This window comes from Lithobates pipiens, unplaced genomic scaffold (genome assembly GCF_037356315.1).
Source record: "Lithobates pipiens isolate NorthernLeopardFrog02 unplaced genomic scaffold, aLitPip1_a1.2 Scaffold_8, whole genome shotgun sequence".
In the NCBI taxonomy this organism is placed as follows: domain Eukaryota; kingdom Metazoa; phylum Chordata; class Amphibia; order Anura; family Ranidae; genus Lithobates; species Lithobates pipiens.
In genome coordinates this window covers 618,085,735-618,108,929 of record NW_027507903.1, presented here as the reverse complement: position 1 = coordinate 618,108,929, position 23,195 = coordinate 618,085,735, and the positions used below count along the sequence as shown (strand labels likewise).

Sequence of the window (23,195 nt, the reverse complement as noted above, 5' to 3'; positions counted from 1 at the left end):
ATGTGAGGTGTATGTTTGCTTCGAGGGCCCCCTCGGGGCTCATCTGAAGCCTGAGGTCCGCGAGAAGATCTGGAAGGGTGAGTATGTGGAGATCTTCGCCCTGCTGCCGCTGGAGAAGTTCAATCTGGATAGGGTGAAGCCGGAGGATCACAAGAAGGAGGATGAGGAGAAGCGGCGGTACAGGCTCATTCCCAGGGCGTTTGCCAATTGGCTGCAGGCGTTCGCGATTTTGGCTAGTGTCATAGGCGAGAGGAACCCGGAGCACTGCTCTGCGCTGTTTTGCTACTTGGACGCCGTGGGAGAAGCCTATCGGGTCTACGGGGGAACGGCGTGGTTGCGTTACGACGAACAGTTTCGTCAGCGGAGGGCGATTCGCCCGTCTTTACGTTGGGATCATAAGGACATCAGTCTTTGGATGCGCCTTATGACTTCAGCGCGGTCGACTGGCCAGTTTTTTCCAGGCGGGGCCGGTGGGTCCACTAACCCCGGACAACCGGCCACAAGGAAGAAAGGGGTGTGTTGGCAGTTCAACGAGGGGTCCTGTAGGTTCGGGGGGTCGTGCAAGTACAGGCACGAATGCACTGGCTGCGGTGGGGGTCACCCTTCGTCCCGCTGTTTCAAGCACGGGAAGGGCAAGGCCGGTGATGCGGCTGGAAAAGGGGACATCTCCGGTGAAAGTGGAAAAGATGCTGCCTTTTCTCGATAGGTATCCGGATCGGGAAGCGGCGCAGTTGCTGGCCCGGGGGTTTGCGGAAGGTTTTCATATTCCGGCACAACTGGGGGTGACACCCCCTTTGGCTCGTAATCTGCGTTCGGCGTTAGCTCACGCCGAGGTGGTGTCTGCGAAACTGGAAAAGGAGGTGGCTTTGGGGCGCATGAGCGGCCCCTTCCCGACGGCGCCCATTCCAGATTTGGTGGTGTCTCCCTTGGGGGTGGTGCCCAAAAAGGAGGCTAATAAATTTCGGCTCATTCATCATCTTTCGTATCCAAAAGGGGGATCGGTGAATGATGCCATTGATCCTGAGATTTGCGCGGTGTCTTATACGTCCTTTGACGCGGCGGTCTTTTGGGTCCGAAAATATGGGAAGGGGGCATTGATGGCTAAGACCGACATTGAGGCGGCCTTCCGGCTGCTCCCGGTCCACCCGGACAGCTTCCGATTGCTGGGGTGTCATTGGCAGGAGGGGTTCTACGTCGATAGGTGCCTGCCCATGGGTTGTTCCATATCGTGTGCTCTGTTCGAGAGGTTCAGCTCTTTCTTGGAGTGGGTGGTGCGGGACGTCGCGGGATTGAACTCAGTGATACACTATCTGGACGACTTCCTCTGCGTGGGCCCGCCTGCTTCGGAGTTGTGCGCGATACTCTTGGCTACGTTGGAGCACGTTGCGGACAAGTTTGGCGTTCCCTTGGCTCCGGACAAGACGGAGGGCCCGCGGACGGTGTTGAGCTTCTTGGGCATCGTGTTGGACTCGGAGAGGATGGAGTGTAGGTTGCCGGAGGAGAAACTGCGGGCGCTCCAAGCGGAGATTCGCGGGATGTTGGGTTTGCGCAAGGTTCAACTTAGGCCGCTGCAATCGCTGCTGGGTAAGCTGAACTTTGCGTGTCGCATACTGCCAATGGGGAGGGTGTTCTGCCGACGGCTGTCGGCCAGTACTGCGGGGGCCACCTCGCCCAAGCACTATGTGCGCTTGGTCAAGGCACATAGGGATGACCTTGCAACATGGCACGCGTTCCTGGCTGAGTTCAACGGCAGGGCGCTTTGGATGTCGGGCCCGGTCAGCAATTTTGATCTGGAACTGTACACGGATGCGGCGGGGTCGGCGGGCTTCTGTGCCTTTTTTCAGGGCAAGTGGAGCGCGGGGCCTTGGCCGGCTGCGTGGAAGGAGGCGGGCCTGGTTAAAAACATGTTGCTGCTGGAGCTTTTTCCGGTGGTTTTGGCGGTCGAACTGTGGGGGGAGGCTTTCCGGAATCTGAAGGTGCGCTTTCATGGGGACAATTTGGGGGTGGTGCAAGTGATCAACAAGGTGTCGGCGGCCTCACCGCCGGTGGTCCGGCTGCTCAGGCACCTTGTATTGCGCTGCTTACAGTTGAATGTGTTTATTTATGCTGTGCACCTTCCAGGTGTTGAGAACGTCATCGCTGATGCTTTGTCTCGCTTTCAGTGGGACAGGTTTCGGGAATTGGCGCCGGGGGCGGAACTGCAGGGGGTCCCTTGTCCGGAATGGCTGTGGAGGATTGTCTTGGACGAGTAGCGGGCTGGATACGGTGGTCGGTGAGCGAAGCGACATGGTCCGCATACAGCAGGGTGTGGAGTGAATGGGCTGCGTTCATGCAGCAGGCCACGGGGGGTATGGGGGAACAGGATCTGCGCTTGCTGGTTGTTTATTTTGTGGCCAGGAACTTTGAGGCTGGGGTGTCTGCGTCCGGGCTTACTAAGAAATTAGCGGGGTTAGCGTTTTGGTTCAAGCTCAGGGGTTTGCCGGACGCGACAAAGGATTTCTTGGTCGGTCAGGCCATAAAGGGTTATCGGCGTTCTCAGGTCAGGAGGGATTCTAGGCGCCCGGTTTCGTTCGAACTTTTGGGCCGGTTGTTGGAGCAGGTGGTGTGGGTCTGTTCGTCGCCATGCGAGGTGGTTCTGTTCAGAGCGGCTTTTGCTTTGGCATTTTTTGGGGCTTTGCGGGTTAGCGAGTTGGTCAGCCCATCGCGGAGCCGGCTGGGTGGTCTGGGCTGGGACGCGGTGGTGTGTGAGGTGGACAGACTGTCCATCCGGGTATGCCGCTCCAAAACGGATCAGCTGGGCAAGGGCAAGTCGGTGCAGGTGTTTTTTGGTTTGTGTTTATATTGATGTTGGGGGTATGTTTTTGTTTTTCTTTCTTCTCTTCCTTTTCTTCCAGGTGGCCGGCCGGGCAGGGTGTGGATAGTGGGCCACTCATATGTTTGTTGGGGGGCTAGACGGGGAGATGCCCGCCCGGATGGGCGCCAGCTTGGGTTTTCTAGGCAAGAGGCCTTGATACGCTGGCTGGGGTTGCCGGGCATGCTGTGGGGCAGGGCGGTGTCAGAAGTCCACCGTTTTGCTCGCTGGGACGGGCCTCCGGATGTGCTGGTGCTGCACGTCGGGGGCAATGACCTGGGGGTCAAGACCATGCTGGACCTCGTCAAGGAGATCAAGTTTGATTTTTGGCAGTAGCGCCTTGCTTTTCCACACATGGTTATGGTGTGGTCTGACATGGTGGCCAGGACGGCATGGCGGTTCGCACGGTCGATCGACCGACTGAACAGGGCCCGAAAAAAGGTTAATAGGGAAGTTAGTAGTTTTTTCGTCAGGAATGGGGGTTTGGCCATCCGGCATCTTGAACTGGAAGTGGACACCTGGCGATGCCTGAAGAGGGATGGGGTTCACCTGAACGATGTGGGTACCGATATTTGGTCCCTGGGGATCCAAGACGGGATCCAGCGAGCTGTGAGGGTGTGGCAGGGCATGCAAGGGTAAGGTGTTCCCCTTGCTTGCTGTGGCATGTGGTTGGTCTGTGCAGATGAAGGATTTTACCCCAGGGATGGAAGAGTTCGGGGCCTATCGGTGTTATAGTACCCGTCGGTTGGTGATATAGCTAACAGTTTTAGCTACAGTGGGTGATTAGGTGCACTGCGGGCAGTGTTTGGCCTCTGAGCCAGTTCGTCAGCTGGAGGTCCGTTATAGTTTGGGTACCGCAGTGCCGTTAATGGTTTATGGTGATTGGTGGGTTTTCCGAGCACAGACCAACGGGGAGGAGTTGCAATGTAGGAAGTGCCTTAATATCTGATTTAGTTGCGTTCATTTATGTTATTTATGTTATTTATGTTAATTGTTTTAATATTTTTGATAATAAAAATAATTGGCTGCTACGGCCATGTTTTACTCCAGATGGGTGTGGTCTCAATTTCTGGGTTAATAGAGGGGGAGGGGCGTAGTAGTTTTTAAGAAGAAAAATGTTGGGTCAGTAAGTCACATCAGTTATACAATAGTCAAGAGAGCCCGCAGCAAAACAAAAAAATAGGCGGAGGGCGGGCATGACAGGGTTAACTGGGAGACTCAGGGATCCTGTGGGGGCGTTGCCGTGCAGAGGCTGGGAGGGGAGGAGCAGTGTTAATGGGTTAGAGTGGACAGCTCCTCCCCTCCTCAGTCTGCGGGGAAACGAGCTTCCCACCCTCCCTCCCTTAGCTTTTGGGGGGGGGGGTTTGGGGTGGAATAATGTTGTTCCTTTGTTTTTACAGGTTGGACTTGTCGTGGCAGTGGCATGTGGTTGGTCTGTGCAGATGAAGGATTTTACCCCAGGGATGGAAGAGTTCGGGGCCTATCGGTGTTATAGTACCCGTCGGTTGGTGATATAGCTAACAGTTTTAGCTACAGTGGGTGATTAGGTGCACTGCGGGCAGTGTTTGGCCTCTGAGCCAGTTCGTCAGCTGGAGGTCCGTTATAGTTTGGGTACCGCAGTGCCGTTAATGGTTTATGGTGATTGGTGGGTTATCCGAGCACAGACCAACGGGGAGGAGTTGCAATGTAGGAAGTGCCTTAATATCTGATTTAGTTGCGTTCATTTATGTTATTTATGTTATTTATGTTAATTGTTTTAATATTTTTGATAATAAAAATAATTGGCTGCTACGGCCATGTTTTACTCCAGATGGGTGTGGTCTCAATTTCTGGGGTAATAGAGGGGGAGGGGCGTAGTAGTTTTTAAGAAGAAAAATGTTGGGTCAGTAAGTCACATCAGTTATACAATAGTCATGGGGATTTGTGTATGTAAACACACAAATCCTCGTTCTGGCAGGAGAGAAGAGACATATCTGCTGTTTGTAGTAATTACAAACAGTGATATGTCTCCTCCCCCAGTCAGTCCCCCAGAAAACAGGCGCTCCTTAGTTTTGATTTCCCAGGAATTCAAACAAACAAAAAAAAGGGAGAACGTCTAGGGAAAGTAAAGAAGGGTGCATTACCAATTCTTAAAGTGATAGTCTATATTTATATATATATATATATATATATATATATATATATATATATATATATATATATATATATACATACACACACACACATATATATGACTCAATATTATCTGACCCCTATAATTCTACTCAAAAGGCATGTCTACTATGGTATAATTACCACTCTGAGGTTGGCTCAGCTCAGGGGGGTTCTCAAAAAGCAAATGTAATTGCCAGCTGCCAATTTTCAATTTTCCATCAAAACGATGCTGGATTACTAAAGCCTCGTACACACGGTTCGATTGTTGACAGACTGTTGTCCTAAAATCTTACCGTTAGTACACCCCTTTTGACAATTGTTGTACAACTTTCGGCCAACAAATGGATGACAGGCTAGTAAATTTTCAGCAGACAACAGTTTGACGTCAGATTTTTGTATGGCCAGTACACAAATCCTTCACACAAAAGTCAAAAGTACAAACACGCATGCTCGGAATCAATGCTCACCAAACACAAATTTAGCAGAAGGGGCCCAAAAGGTGGCAGTCAAGAGCTGACATTCCATGTAGTACGTCACTATGTTTGTGTTTGTTGCACGACAATTGTGTACCGTTAGTACGCAAGACAAGATCCTGGAACATGCCCCTTTGACAGAAGTCCTCAGCGCTTTGTGTAGCAAACCACGCTAGCGCACTTGTCACAGTCCAGATCCATGTGCCAAAGGCCCCCTCCAGCGGGATCATCCCACAACTATTTTTGCTAGCAGCCCTAATGAAGGGGTAGTCTTTAGTCCCCCGAAAAACATTGGCCTCTTTTTATTGCTGAAACGTCAAATAAAATACAAATTACTTACCTCTTTCATCACCGGGCACTCCTTTATCCTCATTTCTTCTACATTAACTAATGTTTGACTGCGACTTTATGGTACAAGTTGAAGCACAATAACAGAAAGTATTGTTCTGGCCGCATTAGAGGAACAACAATGTTGAAGAAGTTTTAGCAACATACCTTCTAAAATTCCATAAAGCGTTAGATTACCTAACGCCATTCCAGTACCAGTGGTCTATGGTGATACCTTCAGTAGAGATAATAAAGCTAGGAACTGGATGGGTTTGTCATAAAGGCAGTGACTACAGAGATGGCATACCATTTCCATGTTTCAGTGCTCCTTCAGGGAGGGGAAAAAAATTGAATAAAAAATGAAAATGTCAGTAAACAACCATGAAAATGTCAATGTCCATCTGATCCTTGGGGTTTTCTTCCACTTCATATACATTTCTGATCCCATTCTGACTAAGGCCTGTTTCACACTAAGGGGGCCCCCACATCCTGCCTCCCCATGTGAATGAGTAAGGAGTACATATGTAAAGTAAAAATAAAGACAGACCGTTTTTGACAATCCTTTAATTAAAAAAAAAAAGTCCCAAAATGTACATCCATCATCAATCATGTGATCCAGCAATGTAAATTCACGTCAGTCATGATGCCTGGCTGCCAAATGATAAGTCAAACAACTGGCATAAACAAAGGGGCAAGGTCTCTCGGGCAACATAATTGACTATACATGGTCAATGACATCATGGGGATCCCCATGACGTAATATACCATAAATGGTCATGTCCAAGTATGGTCAATGACATCACTTGGGAGACCTGCCCCTTTATTTATATCAGCTGTCATCTGCTGGACTTGTCTTTTGGCGATAGAGAATCAAAGGGATCAGACAAGTGGCATGCTCTGCATTCATTTTCTCTTTTGACCTGCCACCAGGCATTAGGCATCGTGATTGACATGGATCAACATCACTGAATGACTGAGCCAGGGTTATGTATCCATTGAGACCCCCCAAGTTGAGCACATGTGGCCTGATATAGTTTAGGAGAGGGGTCAAACCCCCATAACCACCAGGCCGAGGTTGTGGTGAAGAGGCCCTTGTCCTAATTAACAAGGTGCTATGCCAGGTGGATCTCCTCCTGTCAAGGCACCTCACCAAGTTGATTGCTTGCATATATGCTGCTGGCTAGTAACTCTCCTAGTCCCATCAATTAATCTTTCCAAATAGATTCATTCAAGAAAGAGAAATGTTAAGTCCATTCAACCTTCATATTTTAGCAATAACCCTGATGAGTGGGAGAATTGCCTAGCCCCTGAAACATGTTGGATTTTTAATACAAACCAATAAATAAATGTGGACACTTTTATCATTTGGTCTGGCACTCCTTCCACTGATTGTCAAGTTTTGTTCTGGTAACTTGCTGAGAACCCACTGAAGGGGAGACTCTGTTATAAGCAGCCTAACCTGAGCTAGTAAGCTCCCCGAATGTTTTTTTAGTCTTACTTTGTATTTTTAACCACTTTCCCACCCGCGCACGACGATGTACGTCGGAAGAATGGCACGGGCAGGCAAACTGGCGTACAGGTACGTCCATTTGTAATTGCCGCCCTGCCATCGCGTGTGGACTCGATCGCCACGGGGATACCCGCGATCGTCTCACGGGGAGGCTGAATGGGGAGATGCTGATGTAAACAGCATCTCCCCGTTCTGCCTAGCAACAAGTGACACTGATCTCTGCTCCCTGTGATTGGAGCAGAGATCAGTGTTCACTAACACACAGCCCAGCCCCCCACAGTTAGTAACACGCCCCTAGGACACACTTAACCCCTACACTGCCACCCCCTGGTTAACCCCTTCACTGCCAGTGTCATTTACACAGGAATCAGTGCATTTGTATAGCAGTGATTGCTGTATAAATGGCAATGATCCCAAAAATTTGTCAAAAATGTCCAATGTGTCCGCCATAATGTCGCAGTCACAATAAAAATCGCTGCTCACCACCTTTATTAGTAAAAAAGAAAATTATTGATAAAAATGCCATAAAACGATCCCCTATTTTGTAAACGCTATAAATTTTGCGCAAACCAATCAATAATCGCTTATTGAGATTTTTTTTACCAAAAATATGCAGAAGAATACGTATCGGCCTAAACTGAGGGAAAAAAATGTTTTTTTATATATTTTTGGGGGATATTTATTATAGCAAAAAGTAAAAAATAATGCGTTTTTTTCAAAATTGTCGCTCTTGTCGTTTTGTTTATAGTGCAAAAAATAAAAACAACAGGGGTGATCAAATACCACCAAAAGAAAGCTCTATTTGTGGGAAAAAAATACATCAATTTTGTTTGGGAGCCACATCGCACAACCACGCAATTGTCAGTTAAATCGACGCAGTGCCGAATCACAAAAAGTGGTCTGGTCTTAAGCCAGCAAAATGTTCCGGTCTGAAAGTGGTTAACTAGCCCTGGCTAACTTGCTTAAATGATCAAGGATTCCTGGCCATGTAAGTGAATGAGACTGGGGACGTCAATGGTTGTTATGGACTTGGAAATGCCTGCACTGGCTGGCATATATAACAACCATTAACAGCAGGAATTTGTCATGTATAATAGTAGTAACAATTATACTACTATACATGATGTATAGCTCCTGCCCAATGGGTAAAGGGTTGGGTGTTCATCCAAAAGTCCAGACAGCCAAGCTTTGGTTTGAACTTGGGTTCAGACAGAACTTTAAGCTCACCCACACTAGACAGTAAAAGGAGAAGCAGCAGACTGATAAGCTCATCTCGCTGTCATTCTGGTTTCCTTCTATCAGCATGTTCCTTGCACTCTGACTTTTTCTAGACGGTAGACCCCAGACATTTTGCCGGAGGCCAGTGATGAGCTGACAAGGCCTGGCGATGCCAATTTATGCAAATCAACAAAGGGATGATGGAGCTGTTCTAAAAAATAGTACGTGCACTATACACTAAGAAATATATATGTCCTATCTACACCTATAAATAGAAATGTGTAGTGAAGTGCATCAGATATAAAAAGTGCAATGGCATATAAGGTAAAAACTGTGCAAAAAAACTTGTGTAAAATTGCAAGTGAGAAGAGAACAAACAGCAATAAAGATTTAGAAAAAAGGTGATTAATTAATTATATATAAGCTAATATATATATATATATATATATATATATATATATATATATATATATATATATATATATATATATATATATATATATATATATAATAAAGTGCATAAAATTAATCAATTAATTATATGTAAATTGATATACCGTATATATATATATATATATATATATATATATATATATATATATATATATATATATATAATAAAGTGCAAAAAAATTAAGTGCATAAAAAATAATAGATATAATGTCCACAATATAAGTAAAATGTCCCAAATGTAAAAATCCAAAAATATAATAGCGATCAGGAAAAAATTGATTAAAAAATCATGAGCTGCGATAACCACAGTCCACAATTGAAACGCTGTGTGAATACAACAGGGAAAAAAGGTGACTTTTCAGTGCTCCCCTCCTTCTTCAACTTCCTCCTCTTGTATATACACTCACCAGAGCGCCTCACCCCTGAAGGGGGGAACAGGCGTATAAGCTCCTTATCCCGAGGCTGGTATCCTTCTTATCTTGATATCACTGGGATGTTTATAAGACCATCAGTGACTTTTTCCTCTCCACAGAAATGTATCAGCAGCAAGCAATCCTCATGTGCAATATAACATCAGCAGCGGGCAATCCACATATATAGGAAAGGATAGGCCTCATAGCGTGAATCCATGAAAATTTTCCGGCCGTTCCGAGTTTCCGGTTGTGGTTAGCCTGGCCAAGATTACAGAAGCCGAAGTCGGGTTTTGTATTCAGTTGAGGGACATATTGGCCCCCGCTCGTATGCTATACATATATTTTTTGGCTTTTTTAATAAATATACATTTTTAATGGATTCACGCTATGAGGCCTATCCTTTCCTATATATGTGGATTGCCCGCTGCTGATGTTATATTGCACATGAGGATTGCTTGCTGCTGATACATTTCTGTGGAGAGGAAAAAGCCGCTGACGGTCTTATCAACATCCGGATCCCAGGGATATCCAGATAAGAGGGATACACACACACCTCCCGCTGTAAATAAAGTTTTTAAGGGATCTCTATGGGGGAGGCTTCCTTTCCTGAATACATTTTTCACTAGGTAAATATATGACTAGAGATGGATGAACTTCCGACGGGATGTTTCGCGAACGCGAACCGCGGACGCGGCCGAAAGTTCATATTTCTACAGGTCATATTTCCAGCCACAAAATAATTACTAGCTGTGCACACATAGTCCCACCACATGGCCACTGACATAACACATGTATGAAGTGAATCTGGGATCGACAACTACAAGCATTCTTTTTTTATATGTGAAATTTTGACAATTCGGGACTCAGGAGCGCATGAAGGCAATGGAGGAGAGGAAAGGTCAGGGTAGGCTATGAAGAGGGTGCAGGAGATTATCACCAGCACCGTGATATAGAGCACTGACACCAGCACCGTGATATAGAGCACTGACACCAGCACCATGATATAGAGCACTGACACCAGCACCGTGATAGAGTGCACTGACACCAGCACCGTGATATGAGCACTGACACCAGCACCGTGATATAGAGCACTGACACCAGCACCGTGATATAGAGCACTGACACCAGCACCGTGATTGAGTGCACTGACTCCAGCACCGTGATATAGAGCACTGAAACCAGCACAGTGATATAGAGCACTGACACCAGCACTGTGATAGAGAGCACTGACACCAGCACCATGATAGAGAGCACTGACACCACACCAGCACCGTGATAGAGAGCACTGACACCAGCACCATGATAAAGAGCACTGAGACCACACCAGCACCGTGATAGAGAGCACTGACACCAGCACCCTATATATTGTACACCTATACCAGTCCTTACAAGGACCTTTGTGGACCTAGTAGCTAGTGATTTGCAGACTGTACCTCAGTCCCTACACTGATAAAGGACTGCTGCAGAATAGAGCAGTAATCTGCAGCAGTGCACCACAACCCTATATATTGTACACCTATACCAGTCCTTACAAGGACCTTTGTGGACTAGGCAGCTAGTGATTTGCAGACTGTACCTCAGTCCCTACACTGTTAAAGGACTGCTGCAGAATAGGGCAGCAATCTGCAGCAGTGCACCACAACCCTCCAAATAGTACACCTATACCAGTCCTTACAAGGACCTTTGTGGACCAAGTAGCTAGTGATTTGCAGACTGTACCTCAGTCCCTACACTGATAAAGGACTGCTGCAGAATAGGGCAGCAATCTGCAGCAGTGCACCACAACCCTATATATTGTACACCTATACCAGTCCTTACAAGAACCTTTGTGGACCAAGCAGCTAGTGATTTGCAGACTGTACCTCAGTCCCTACACTGATAAAGGACTGCTGCAGAATAGGGCAGCAGTCAAGTATAATATTCTTTCTATATTTGGAAGACAGTATATAATACGTGTCCAACCCTATATACTGTACACCTACACCAGTCCTTAAAAGGACCTTTGTGGACCTAATAGTAATAGTTAGTGATTAAACTGACTGTCCCTGCTACACACAGCGTCCTTTCCCTCCCTGCACTGACAAAAGACAGGCTGCTGCAATCACAAGCTCAGCAGTGCACTGAACCCTATATACTGTACACCTATACCAGTCCTTAAAAGGACCTTTGTGGACCTAATAGTAACAGCTAGTGATTAAATTGACTGTCCCTGCTGCACACAGCTTCCTGTCCCTCCCTGCACTGACAAAAGACAGGCTGCTGCAATCACCAGCACAGCAGTGCACTCAACCCTATATACTGTACTACACCTATACCATACCAGTCCTTAAAAGGACTTTTGTGGACCTAATAGCTAGCGATTTGTGTCACTACAGTCTCTCCCTGCTCCACACAGAGTCCTGTCCCTACACTGAAATAAGACAGAATGTAAAATGGCCGCCAGATCGGGTCTATTTATAAGGTAGGGGGAATGTCCAATTGTCCATGTGCTGAAATGTCTCAATTGGCTGTCCTGTACCCCATGATGGATGTGTCATCATGGGAGAAAGTTCTTTCACACTGTAAACACATATGTCCGCTGGGCGAACAGCGGCAATAGTCCGCCGATCGGGCGAATCACGAACACGCAAAATTCGCTGTGAAACGACCGCAGGGCGAACAGTTCGGCCATCCCTATATATGACATGTCTATATTCCATATACATTATGGTCTAGTTATTATTTGTTAAAATTTGACATGTGTACCTACAATATTTCTTACAGCAAATCAATCCTCTAAAGAAGACCCCAATCATATGGGTCGAAACGCGTCAGTTTTGACATTCCTGTAATGTTTATGTATAATTTTTTGTTTGCAACTTTTGTATTTGGAATAGTTTTTATTCTCCTACCAGAGATCATATTTTTACTACCATGGTATTATCCTTTGTATAATTTAATAAACATACCTTTTCTATACATACTGGTTGATTAAATCATTTACTCCGCTGCCTAAAAACCCCCTGTTGAGGGAACCTTCACATTTTATAATTATTGGGGTGTTCAGCATCACTACCTCTCCGCATATGTGTCTTTCTCATGCTATTGTTATGGGGGATTTTGTCGTTTTCTTCCTTCATGACTACCGAGGAACCTACTCCAACCTGTCTTATAATGCACCGAGGACTTCTTATTTTTGAACAATATTTTATTTATATCCTAAGTATGGTGTAACAGTCCGCTGACAATACATAATGATTACTCAGTTCTGTCTCATTACTAGGAGTTGTTATTCTCTTGGCTATAAGAAACAGAAATATAAACAATTGCGAAGAATAAGGCTATTACTTACTATGATACTAGGGGTGACGTTGCTCTAACAGGTACAAGATATCTAGAAATTCAATTTTGTACTTTTATATTTACTATTTATCAATAGATTTTTGGAGGGTCTTTTTAGCCTATTTTTTTTTTTAATTGGCACAATTTTAGATACACTCCAGCCACAATAATGTCATACTATTATTCCACGTTAGGCTGGGAGATCATGCTGGACTGGCTCACTCAGTTGTAGGTCAATGGGTGGGTAATGGGGGGGGGGGAGGTTGGAAGAGTTCTCTTCCAGTGATTTCTGCCCAACTTAGCAGGAAGGTGATGGAAGGCCCTTTTTGGGGGCTTTTGCTGCTACCTCTGAGTGTAGCATTGAGGTGGTTTCTACATGTACAAGGTTGGTAAAAAGGAGGGCCCAATATCCAATGAGATGCAAATTGGAAGGTATATTTGTAATCGTTTATTGAAAGCAAAAAGTGGTCAAGCTAACGTCTTTTGGGGGAACAAAGACTCCCCCTTCCTCAGGGCTGTTGCTGTACGCTAAGGTGAATGGAGAAGGATCCCAAACATGCATGTCAGTGACACCAAGATCGAAATGATGAATGTCTGCTGTGTTTGCAGGGGCAGATCATTACGATCTTGGTGTCACAGACACACCTGTTTGGGATCCTTCTCCATTCACCTTAGCATACAGAAACAGCCCAGAGGAAGGACGAGTCCTTGTTCCCCCGAAATACGTAGGCTTGATCACTTTTGTTACTTTCCATTAGGGGTCCAACGGATCAAAAAACTCACAGATCGGATCGTTCCTCAGATCAGAGTCACGGATCGGATCATTTTTCTGATCAGCAAATAATAATTGAATTTGCAAACACCTGTGAAAATTCCACCACCATATAGTCCCCACTGTAATATTCACAATCTCCCCCACTGTAATATTGGCTGAGTATGGCTGGGTACGGCGGAGCATGGCTGGGTACGGCTGGGTATTACTGAGTATTGCAGAGTATGGCTGGGTATCACAGAGTATTGCAGAGTATGGCTGGGTATCACCGAGTATTGCAGAGTATGGCTGGGTATGGCAGAGTATGGCTGGGTATTTCAGAGTATGGCTGGGTATTGCAGGGTATGGCTGGGTATTGCAGGATATGGCTGGGTATTGCTGGGTATTGCAGAGTATTGGCAGGGTATTTCAGAGTATTGGCAGGGTATTGCAGAGTATTGGCAAGGCATTGCAGAGTATTGGCAGGGTATTGCAGAGTATGGCAGGGTATTAGCAGAGTATGGAGGGATGGCTGAGCATGGATGGATGTGACTGCAATTGTCACAGAGCAGTGCTGTGGGCACTATAGATCCAGCCCATAGCGCTGCTTCCATCCAATCACCCCCATCCACTGTACAGATCAGTACACAGAGGGGAGAGAGGAACCGGCGTCATGACATGACGCCGGTTTGTTTATCACATTATAAACGGCCGCCGGGTGTACCAAGATGGCCGCCGCTCTGAAGCTAGGCCAAAGCTGTGGCCTTTCCTAAGGCCAAGGTAGCGGATCGTGGGGTGTGCTGATTCGAACAGGTTGACCCGTTTGGATCACGGATCGGTGACGATCCGTTGCACCCCTACTTTCCATAAATAACTACAAATTCACCTTCCAACTTGCATCTCATTGGATATTATTATACCAATATTGGTGTTGCAATAGGCAGAGAGAATAAGGGCCAGTTCATACCGGAACGTGCTGATAGAAAAGCGCATGCCATGAAAATTTCCTACACTGATGTCAAAATGAACTGCCAATCTTCTTCAGGTGCTAATACATTAATAACAGCAGCCCCAAACGCAGATCGCAAGACGGTGCTTTTGTGGGCTCCAGATTACATGATACTGCAGAACCATGCAATTTGGTGTGGGGTGTTATTCAATAGTAGTGCTGCACTACTTTTTGAGTGACCTGGTGCGATTTGCAGCTAATTCAAATGAATGGGCTGCCAAATCGCACTGCAGGAGAATGCACAGGAACACCGGACTGATGGATAGAGATTGCATACTTACAAAAACAATTGGTTAATGACTACAGGCAAGCTACGGGTATGGTCGGATACTGCAGACAAACTGCAGGAGACAAATAGTCAGATACCGGGGGTCATGTGACATGGGATTTCTGGAGATTACCTCCATTAAATCCCCTTTTAAAAAAATTAACAATTCCACTGCTGTCTGCTGAGGTCCGAGGCTAAATATTAAAGGGCCCTTGAGCCTCATGTTGAACACCAAGGACTAAGGCTGGCCATACATTCTAAAATATTATTGTACAATTGTCCTTTAGAGTTACCAAATCCATATAATAGGAGTAGGGATGGGCCGAATACCCCCTAGTTCGGTTCGCACCAGAACACCTCAAACAGGCAAAAAGTTCTACCAAACATGCAAACGCTATTAAAGTCTATGGGACACGAGCATGAAAAATCAAAAGTCCTAATTTTAAATGCTTATATGCAAGTTATTGACATAAAAAGTGTATGGGGACCCGGGTACTGCTCTGGGAGAAATGTATGCAAAAAAAAGTTTTAAAACAATCGTTTTTAAGGGAGCAGTTATTTTAATGATGCTTAAAGTGAAACAATACAAAAAATAACTATTCCTTTAAATATGGTGTCTGGGGGTCCCCTTAGTCTGCCTGTAAAGCGGCACATCTATGCAATGTGTAGAACATGCCATAGCAATATGAAGTTTCTAAAGGAAAAAATGCCATTTAAACTTGCTCGTGGCTGTAAGGTATTGCTGTTTTCTGACAATATAGATTAAAAAAAAATCAAAAAACGGAGTGGGGTCCCCCCCAGTCCATACAAGGCTCTTCAGGTCTGGTGTGGGTTTTAAAGTGGTTGTAAACCCTTACAAACCACTTTGACCTACAGGTAAGCCTAGATTAAGGCTTACCTGTAGGTCCAAGAAATATCTCCTAAACCTATACGGTTTAGGAGATATTTACCTGAAGACAGCCACCGCTGTCAGCGGCGTGCAGGCGCACTGGGTAAGCCGCCGATTGCGGCGATATGCCGCGAGTGTCGGCTCCCGTGCGCATGCGCGGGAGTGACGTCATTGCTGCTCCGGCAAATCACAGCGCCGGAGCAGCGAGACCCACGGAGACCTACCAAGAAGATGGATGCTCGGAGCTACAGGGGACAGCGATGACTTCGCTGGCTCCTGTGTCAGGTAAGTGACACATAATGGGCTACTATGCGATGCATAGTAGTCCATTATGCTTTACCTTTGCAGGGAATCAAAGAGGAAGTAAACCCATCAGGGTTTACTTCCTCTTTAAGGGGAACTCCACGCTAAAATGAAAAAAAAATTGTTGTGGGGTCCCTCCCAAAATCCATACCAGACCCTTATACGAGCATGCAGCCTGGCAAGTCAGGATAAGGGGGGAGGAGCGAGCGCCCCCCCCCCCTCCTGAATTGTACCAGGCCACATGCCCTCAACATAGGGGGTGGGTGCTTTGGGGCAGGGGGGGCTATGCCCCCCCTCCCCAAAGCACCTTGTCCCCATGTTGATGGGGGAAAGGGCCTCTTCTCGATAACCCTGGCCGGTCGTTGTCCAAGTTTGCGGGCAGGGGGCTTATCGGAATCTGGAAGCCCCCCTATGTGAATGGGTATTGGGTAAACCTACCCATTCACCCAAAAAAATGTCAAAAAGTAAAAACAACATAAGACAGTTTTTGACAATTCCTTTATTAAAAAAGAAAAAAAGTGTCCTGTGATGTACATTTATTGTCAATCCCACCACCTTTCCTTTATTTTCACCTGATGATCCAGTCAGTAAGTCTTTTGTTTTTCAACAGAACAAGCGCTCCTTCAAATGTAGCAGCTAGAGGATTGAGACAAACCATTTACCACAGACGCGGGTGCTTACGATGATCAGCTTTTTATTCATGTAAAGCCTTCATTCTGAAAAAAGAAATCTGTTGTTGTAACTGCTTGTTTGCAAAAAAAAGAAATCTAATGTAACACCATATTTAAGGATTGTAAGCTGCAATGTATTACATTTTTGGTTTTGGGCTTAGAACTGCATTAAGCCACCTGACTTTCAACATTAAATCAGAGGTATTAAGCCTCATTTGACTGAAATAAACACAGACTTAGTTAGCTAAAATAAAAATAAAATAAAAACTTTGATTATAAGAGTGCAAATTATACAGTATCTACCAAAAGTGAGTACACCCCTCACATTTTTGTAAATATTTTATTCTATCTTTTCATGTGAAAACACTGAAGAAATTACACTTTGCTACAATGTAAAGTAGTGTGTGTACAGCTTGTATAACAGTGTAAATTTGCTGTCCCCTTAAAATAACTCAACACACAGCCATTAATGTCTAAACCGCTGGCAACAAAAGTGAGTACACCCCTAAGTGAAAATGTCCAAATTGGGGCCACTTAGCCATTTTCCCTCCACGGTGTCATGTGACTCGTTAGTGTTACAAGGTCTCAGGTGTGAATGGGGAGCAGGTGTGTTAAATTTGGTTTTATCGCTCTCACTCTCTCATACTTGTCACTATAAGTTCAACATGGTACCTCATGGCAAAGAACTCTCTGAGGATCTGAAAAAAGAATTGTTGCTCTACATAAAGATGGCCTAGGCCAGTGTTGGCGAACCTTGGCACTCCTGATGTTTTGAAACTAAATTTCCCATGATGCTCCACTACACTGCAGAGTGCATGAGCATCATGGGAAATGTAGTTCCAAAACATCTGGGGTGCCAAGGTTCGCCATCACTGGCCTAGGCTATACAAAGATTGCCAAGACCCTGAAACTGAGCTGCAGCATGGTGAGCAAGACCATACAGCGGTTTATCAGGACAGGTTTCATTCAGAACAGGCCTCGCCATGGTTGACCAAAGAAGTTGAGTGCACATGATCAGTGTCATATCCAGAGGTTGTCTTTGGGAAATAGACGTATGAGTGCTGCCAGCATTGCTGCAGAGGTTGAAGGGGTGGGGGGTCAGCCTGTCACTGCTCAGACCATACGCCGCACACTGCATCAAATTGGTCTGCATGGCTGTCATCTCAGAAAGAAGCCTCTTCTAAAGATGATGCACAATAAAGCACGTAAACAGTTTGCTGAAGACAAGCAGACTAGGGTCATGGATTACTGGAACCATGTCCTGTGTTCTGATGAGACCAAGATAAACTTATTTGGTTCAGATGGTGTCAAGCTTGTGTGGTGGCAACCAGGTCAGGAGTACAAAGACAAGTGTGTCTTGCCTACAGTCAAGCATGGTGGTGGGAGTGTCATGGTCTGGGGCTGCATGAGTGCTGCCAGCACTGGGGAGCTACAGTTCATTGAGGGAACCATGAATGCCAACATGTACTGTGACATACTGAAGCAGAGCATAATACCTTCAGAGACTGGCCCGCAGAGCAGTATTCCAACATCATTACAACCCCAAACACACCTCCAAGATGACCACTGCCCTGCTAAAGAAGCTGAGGGTAAATGTGATGGCCTGGCCAAGCATGTCTACAGACCTAAACCCTATTGATCATCTGTGAGGAATCCTAACAGGTGGGGGAGCGCAAGGTCTCTAACATTCACCAGCTCTGTGCTCTGTGATGTCATCATGGAGGAGTGGAAGAGGACGCCAGTGGTAACTTGTGAAGCTCTGGTGAACTCCATGCCCAAGAGGGTTAAGGCAGTGCTGGAAAATAATGGTGGCCACACAAAATATTGACACCTTGGGCCCAATTTGGACAATTTTTCACTTAGGGGTGTACTCACTTTAGTTGCCAGTGGTAATGGCTGAGTGTTGAGTTATTTTGAGGGGACAGCTAATTTACACTGTTATACAAGCTGTACACGCACTACTTTACATTGTAGCAAAGTGTCATTTCTTCAGTGTTGTCACATGAAAAGATAGAATAAAATATTTACAAAAATGTGAGGGGTGTACTCACTTTTGTGAGATACTGCATTTACACACACACACACAGAGTATATACCTTTAAGTAATTGATACCTCGCATTCACTCAGTGACCGATCAATTTTTAATAAAGCAATTTTCAAAACTTTATTGACAATATTTATTTAGACAATAGTTTAAAGCCCAGCTTCAGTTTAGTTCTCAGCTTTCCCTTTCCCATTCACCAACTTACTGTACTTGCAGAATATATATTTTATGTTTAGGTATCTTCTGGCCATTTATGTAATAAGCGAGGGTCCTTTATCTTCTTCTCTAGTATTGGCCTAGGTCAGTCTGCAGTTCTACATATAACAGCACTCACCTTGTGATGCATGAACGCTATTCTATGTAGGCCTTGGCTGAGTGATGATTCCCCCCACAAGGGAGTATGTTACATTAATTGTAATTTAACCCAGAAGAGGGTCATCAGTACGAAGACGTGAAGGGCAGCACTGAAGTAGAGTGAGTACAGAAAAGCCCGGCGCCGCAGGGGTTAACAAAACCCCGTAGGCAGAGGGCTGGCATGACTGTGTGGACAGTGCATGTCAGCCCTGCAAGATAGGGGGTGGGGGATTGGCCGAGGGGAGTAGGGGGTGGGTTATTCAGTGCAGGGAAGCTGATCCCGCCCCCTCCACGAGGCAGCATTCAAGAAAAAAGTTTCCCACCCTCCCTCCCTAAGCTTGGGTTGTATATGTCGAGGGGTGTTTTTTCTGTGTTGTGTGTTTGTGTTTTTCTCTTTCAGGACTAGAACATGGACTGTCGTGGCAGTGGCTGGTGTTTGGTCTTTGTGGGTGAGGAAGAGAGTTCTGAATGAAGAATCGGGATCTGTCGGTGGTACGGGTCCTGTGGGTGGTACTCCAGTTAACGGAGGTTATCTGGTAATTGGTTATGGGGGCATTGCGGTAGGTGGGTGTCTCTGAGTCAGCCTGTCGGCTTGAGGCGCAATAACCCACGTCAGAGGGACCGCAGTGTCATAATTTTTGGATATAACCTGAGGGTTATTGATGTACCTGCAAAGACCAACACTAGGGGGAGCTGATGTTTTTGTCAAAACTGATATTGTTATTGTTTTGTTACTGTTTTTATTATGGTTTATGTTATTTAACCACGTTCCTGAACGTCCTATCAGGAGTAGACGGCTCCCACCCGGCCGTATATGTGCATTGGCCGGGTGGGAGCCGTCTACTCCTGATAGGACGTTCAGGAACGTCCATCAGAAGGAGCGGGATCGCGCGCGCGCGTGCCCGCGCAGCGGCGCGATCCCGATGCGCCCGTGTCACCCGGACACGGCGCATCTCAGATCGGCAGGAGGGCTCTGTGATTGGCCCTCCTGATCACATGACGGCCGTGTCCAATCACGGCCGTCATGTGATGTAAACAAACAGCTGGTTGCTAGGCAATCGGCTCCTCCTCTCCTCACACAGAAGTCATCGCTGAGGAGAGGAGAGCAGATCGCTGCAGCCGGCTGATGATCAGTGAGTATGAGCTGTTTTTTACAGCTTTTTACTCACTGATCACCAGTCTAGTGTACACACAAATCACCACACAGTAAACACACCACACAGTATAAACACAATGTCCCCACACATGTCCCCAAAACATACATGTCCCCAAATAATAAAAACACATGTCCCTAATAATAAAAACATGTCCCCCACATATGTCCCACTAAAATCACATGTCCCAATGATTATCTGCACACATATGTACGTGATCACCTGCACACATATGTACATGATCATTTGCGTACATATGTCTGTGATCACACAAACCAATTATTATACACTTAACGGAATTTTTTTTACCAAAAACATGTAGCAGAATAAATTTTGGCTTAAATTTATGACAAAATTTGATTTTATTGGATTTCTTTTAAAATAGAAAAAAGAAAATATTGTTTTTTTTTCCAAATTTCCGCTTTTTTGCGCTTATATCGCAAAAAATAAAAAACGGAGTCGTGAATAAATACCACCAAAATAAAGCTCTATTTGTGCGAACAAAATGATAAAAATTTTATTTGGGTACAGTGTAGCATGACTGCGCAATTGTCACTGAAAGCGATAGAGCGATGAAAGCTGAAAATTGGGCTGGGAAGGAAGGGGGCGAAAGTGCCCTGTATTGTAGTGGTTAAAGAGTTATATATTTTTGGATATTTTATACAGTTTGTTTAATAAATTAATGGCTGCTACGGCCTATTTTACTCCAAAAGTGGTATGGTCTTATTTATTATATAATGGGGAGGTAAGTGGAGTATAGGTTGGTAGCAAATGCAGATATGTTATACACTAGTCATGATTTTTTTAAACTTTGCTTGTCAAGCCGAGAAAGGACTGAAGAGGAGGAGGGGGTAATGCCCTAAAGGTGAAATTGGGCTTTAAACCGTATTCATCTTATAATCTCCAGGTGATGATCAAGAAGAATCAAACAACGGTCACAGAATTTCTGCTCCTGGGTTTTGGAGACCTTCATAATCTCAAAATCCTTCTTTTTGTCTTCCTTCTGCTTATTTACATTATGGCTCTAACAGGAAATGCTCTTGTAACCATTTTGGTTATGGTCAGCAAGAATCTTCACTCTCCCATGTACATCTTTCTGACCCAGCTGTCTTTGTCTGAGATCCTCTTCACCAGTAATATTCAGCCTAGTATGTTGTGGTTGACACTGGAAGGTGGTGGAAAAATGTCCATTACCAAATGTTTTTTCCATTTCTATCTGCTTGCTGTATGTGGAATCACTCAGTGTCTGCTTTTAATCTCCATGTCCTTTGACCGATACCTGGCCATTTGCAAGCCATTACATTATACTGTCATTATGACATTTGGACTTCAACTTCAGATTGTCGCTTTGTGTTGGTCAATGGGACTTTCTCTGTCACTTGTAATATATGTTTTCTTATATAGGTTAGATTTCTGTGGTTCAAATACCATCAACCATTTCTACTGTGATGTCGCTCCTGTTTTAGAACTTTCATGTTCAGATATTTCTTCTGTTAAGCTGGTCACTTCCATAGTGTCCACTCCTCTCATTGTCTGTCCATTTGTATTCATTGTTGCCACCTATATTTTCATCTTCCATACCATCCTGAAGATGTCATCCTCCATCAGGAGACAGAAGGCCTTCTCAACGTGCAGCTCCCACCTCACTGTAGTTTGTCTTTACTTTGGAAGTTTGGCGTCTATATATATTTTTTCACCAAAAAGCAGTTCCTCCAATACAAACAAGTACCTGTCTTTGATATATATATTGGTTACACCATTTTTCAACCCTCTGATCTACAGCTTGAGGAACCAGGATATTAGAGGGGCCATTATAAAATATATTCACATTTTGGGCTCATGGCAACTAAAATAGAGATACAGAAAACGTTTTACTAAACAAATGATAAAGAGCCAGTCCATCTAAAACTGATATTTACATGACTAGTGTAGTCTGAATGTTCCCCTTATATTATACCTTACCCATACCTTCCCCTATTAGAAACGAGACCACACCATAGGTTGGAGTAAACTGGCCACAACAGCCTTTATTAAACATAACTCAAAATTCACTCCAATAACTTGTAAATATGAAAATATATAAATATATATAAATATATAAATATAAATAACTTTATTAACTTTAAACCACATTAAATAACATTAACTGCCCATTCTGGTGATCTCTGACGGTGACCCCACTTAAGCCAATACCAAATCACTGCGGTACACCTGACCAACTTCCCAAAGGCCTCCACCTGTGACCGGTCGGAGACAACTTCCGCCAGTGAACATAACCGTATTCCCTCCAACGTTCAGGAATACCCAGAGGGGCCGATCGTTAGATGAGCCCCCCACACCCTCAGATCCCTTCTGAGTACCTGTCTACCGTCAGAAACCACCAGAAAACACACCGCCACAGCCCGAAAGGGTGACCCCCTCAACCTTGAGGGCCACCCCCCACCCTAAGAGCTTTTTGTATCCCCTCCTGTAAGCCCAAGGACCAAAGGTCAATCCCCACATCCGATAGGTGAACACCATCCTGCCGCAGGTAAAGACCCACATTCACCTCCAACTCCCGATGCCGAACTACAATGCCCCCGTTCTGCACCACAAACCGCCCAACCACCTTATTCACCCTTATCCTAGTCTTCTCAATGCTGGCTAAAGACCTAGCCCACCGCCACACCGTTCTGGCCACAATGTCCGACCACACCAAAATGGTGCCCGGGAACAGGACTCGCAGGCGCAACACGTCCGCCTTAATGTCCGCTAAAATATCTTTCACCTTGCGAACACCCAGGTCGTTTCCCCCAGCATGAACCACCAGCACATCCGGGGGCCTGTCTCTCAAAGCGAAGCGCTCCACCTCCCTCATAACACGCTCCCACCGCATACCCGGGAACCCCAACCACATCACCCTAGCCACCCGCCTGGGGATACCCAATTGCCTGCCTGCTGGTAGAGAATCACCTCTCCTGGCCCCCCAGCACACGTACGAATGCCCCAGGATCCAAACGAGGCGTGGAGAACCTCCATCTGGAATAAAAAC

At 45.5% G+C, this 23,195-nt stretch overlaps 1 protein-coding gene across 1 annotated transcript; it reads left to right on the top strand.

Moving 5' to 3' along the window:
* Positions 1-12,720: 12,720 nt before the first annotated feature.
* LOC143963847 (olfactory receptor 10A3-like) lies at positions 12,721-22,044 on the top strand. The gene is made up of 2 exons (XM_077473585.1): positions 12,721-12,761; positions 21,072-22,044. Exon 2 carries the CDS (start codon positions 21,075-21,077, stop codon positions 22,017-22,019), a length of 945 nt encoding a protein of 314 aa, XP_077329711.1. The 5' UTR covers positions 12,721-12,761; positions 21,072-21,074; the 3' UTR covers positions 22,020-22,044.
* Positions 22,045-23,195: the final 1,151 nt, after the last annotated feature.

Bases quoted from the DNA above. Each gene is read 5' to 3' on its own strand.
- LOC143963847 (XM_077473585.1), top strand. From the start codon at position 21,075: ATGATCAAGAAGAATCAAACAACGGTCACAGAATTTCTGCTCCTGGGT.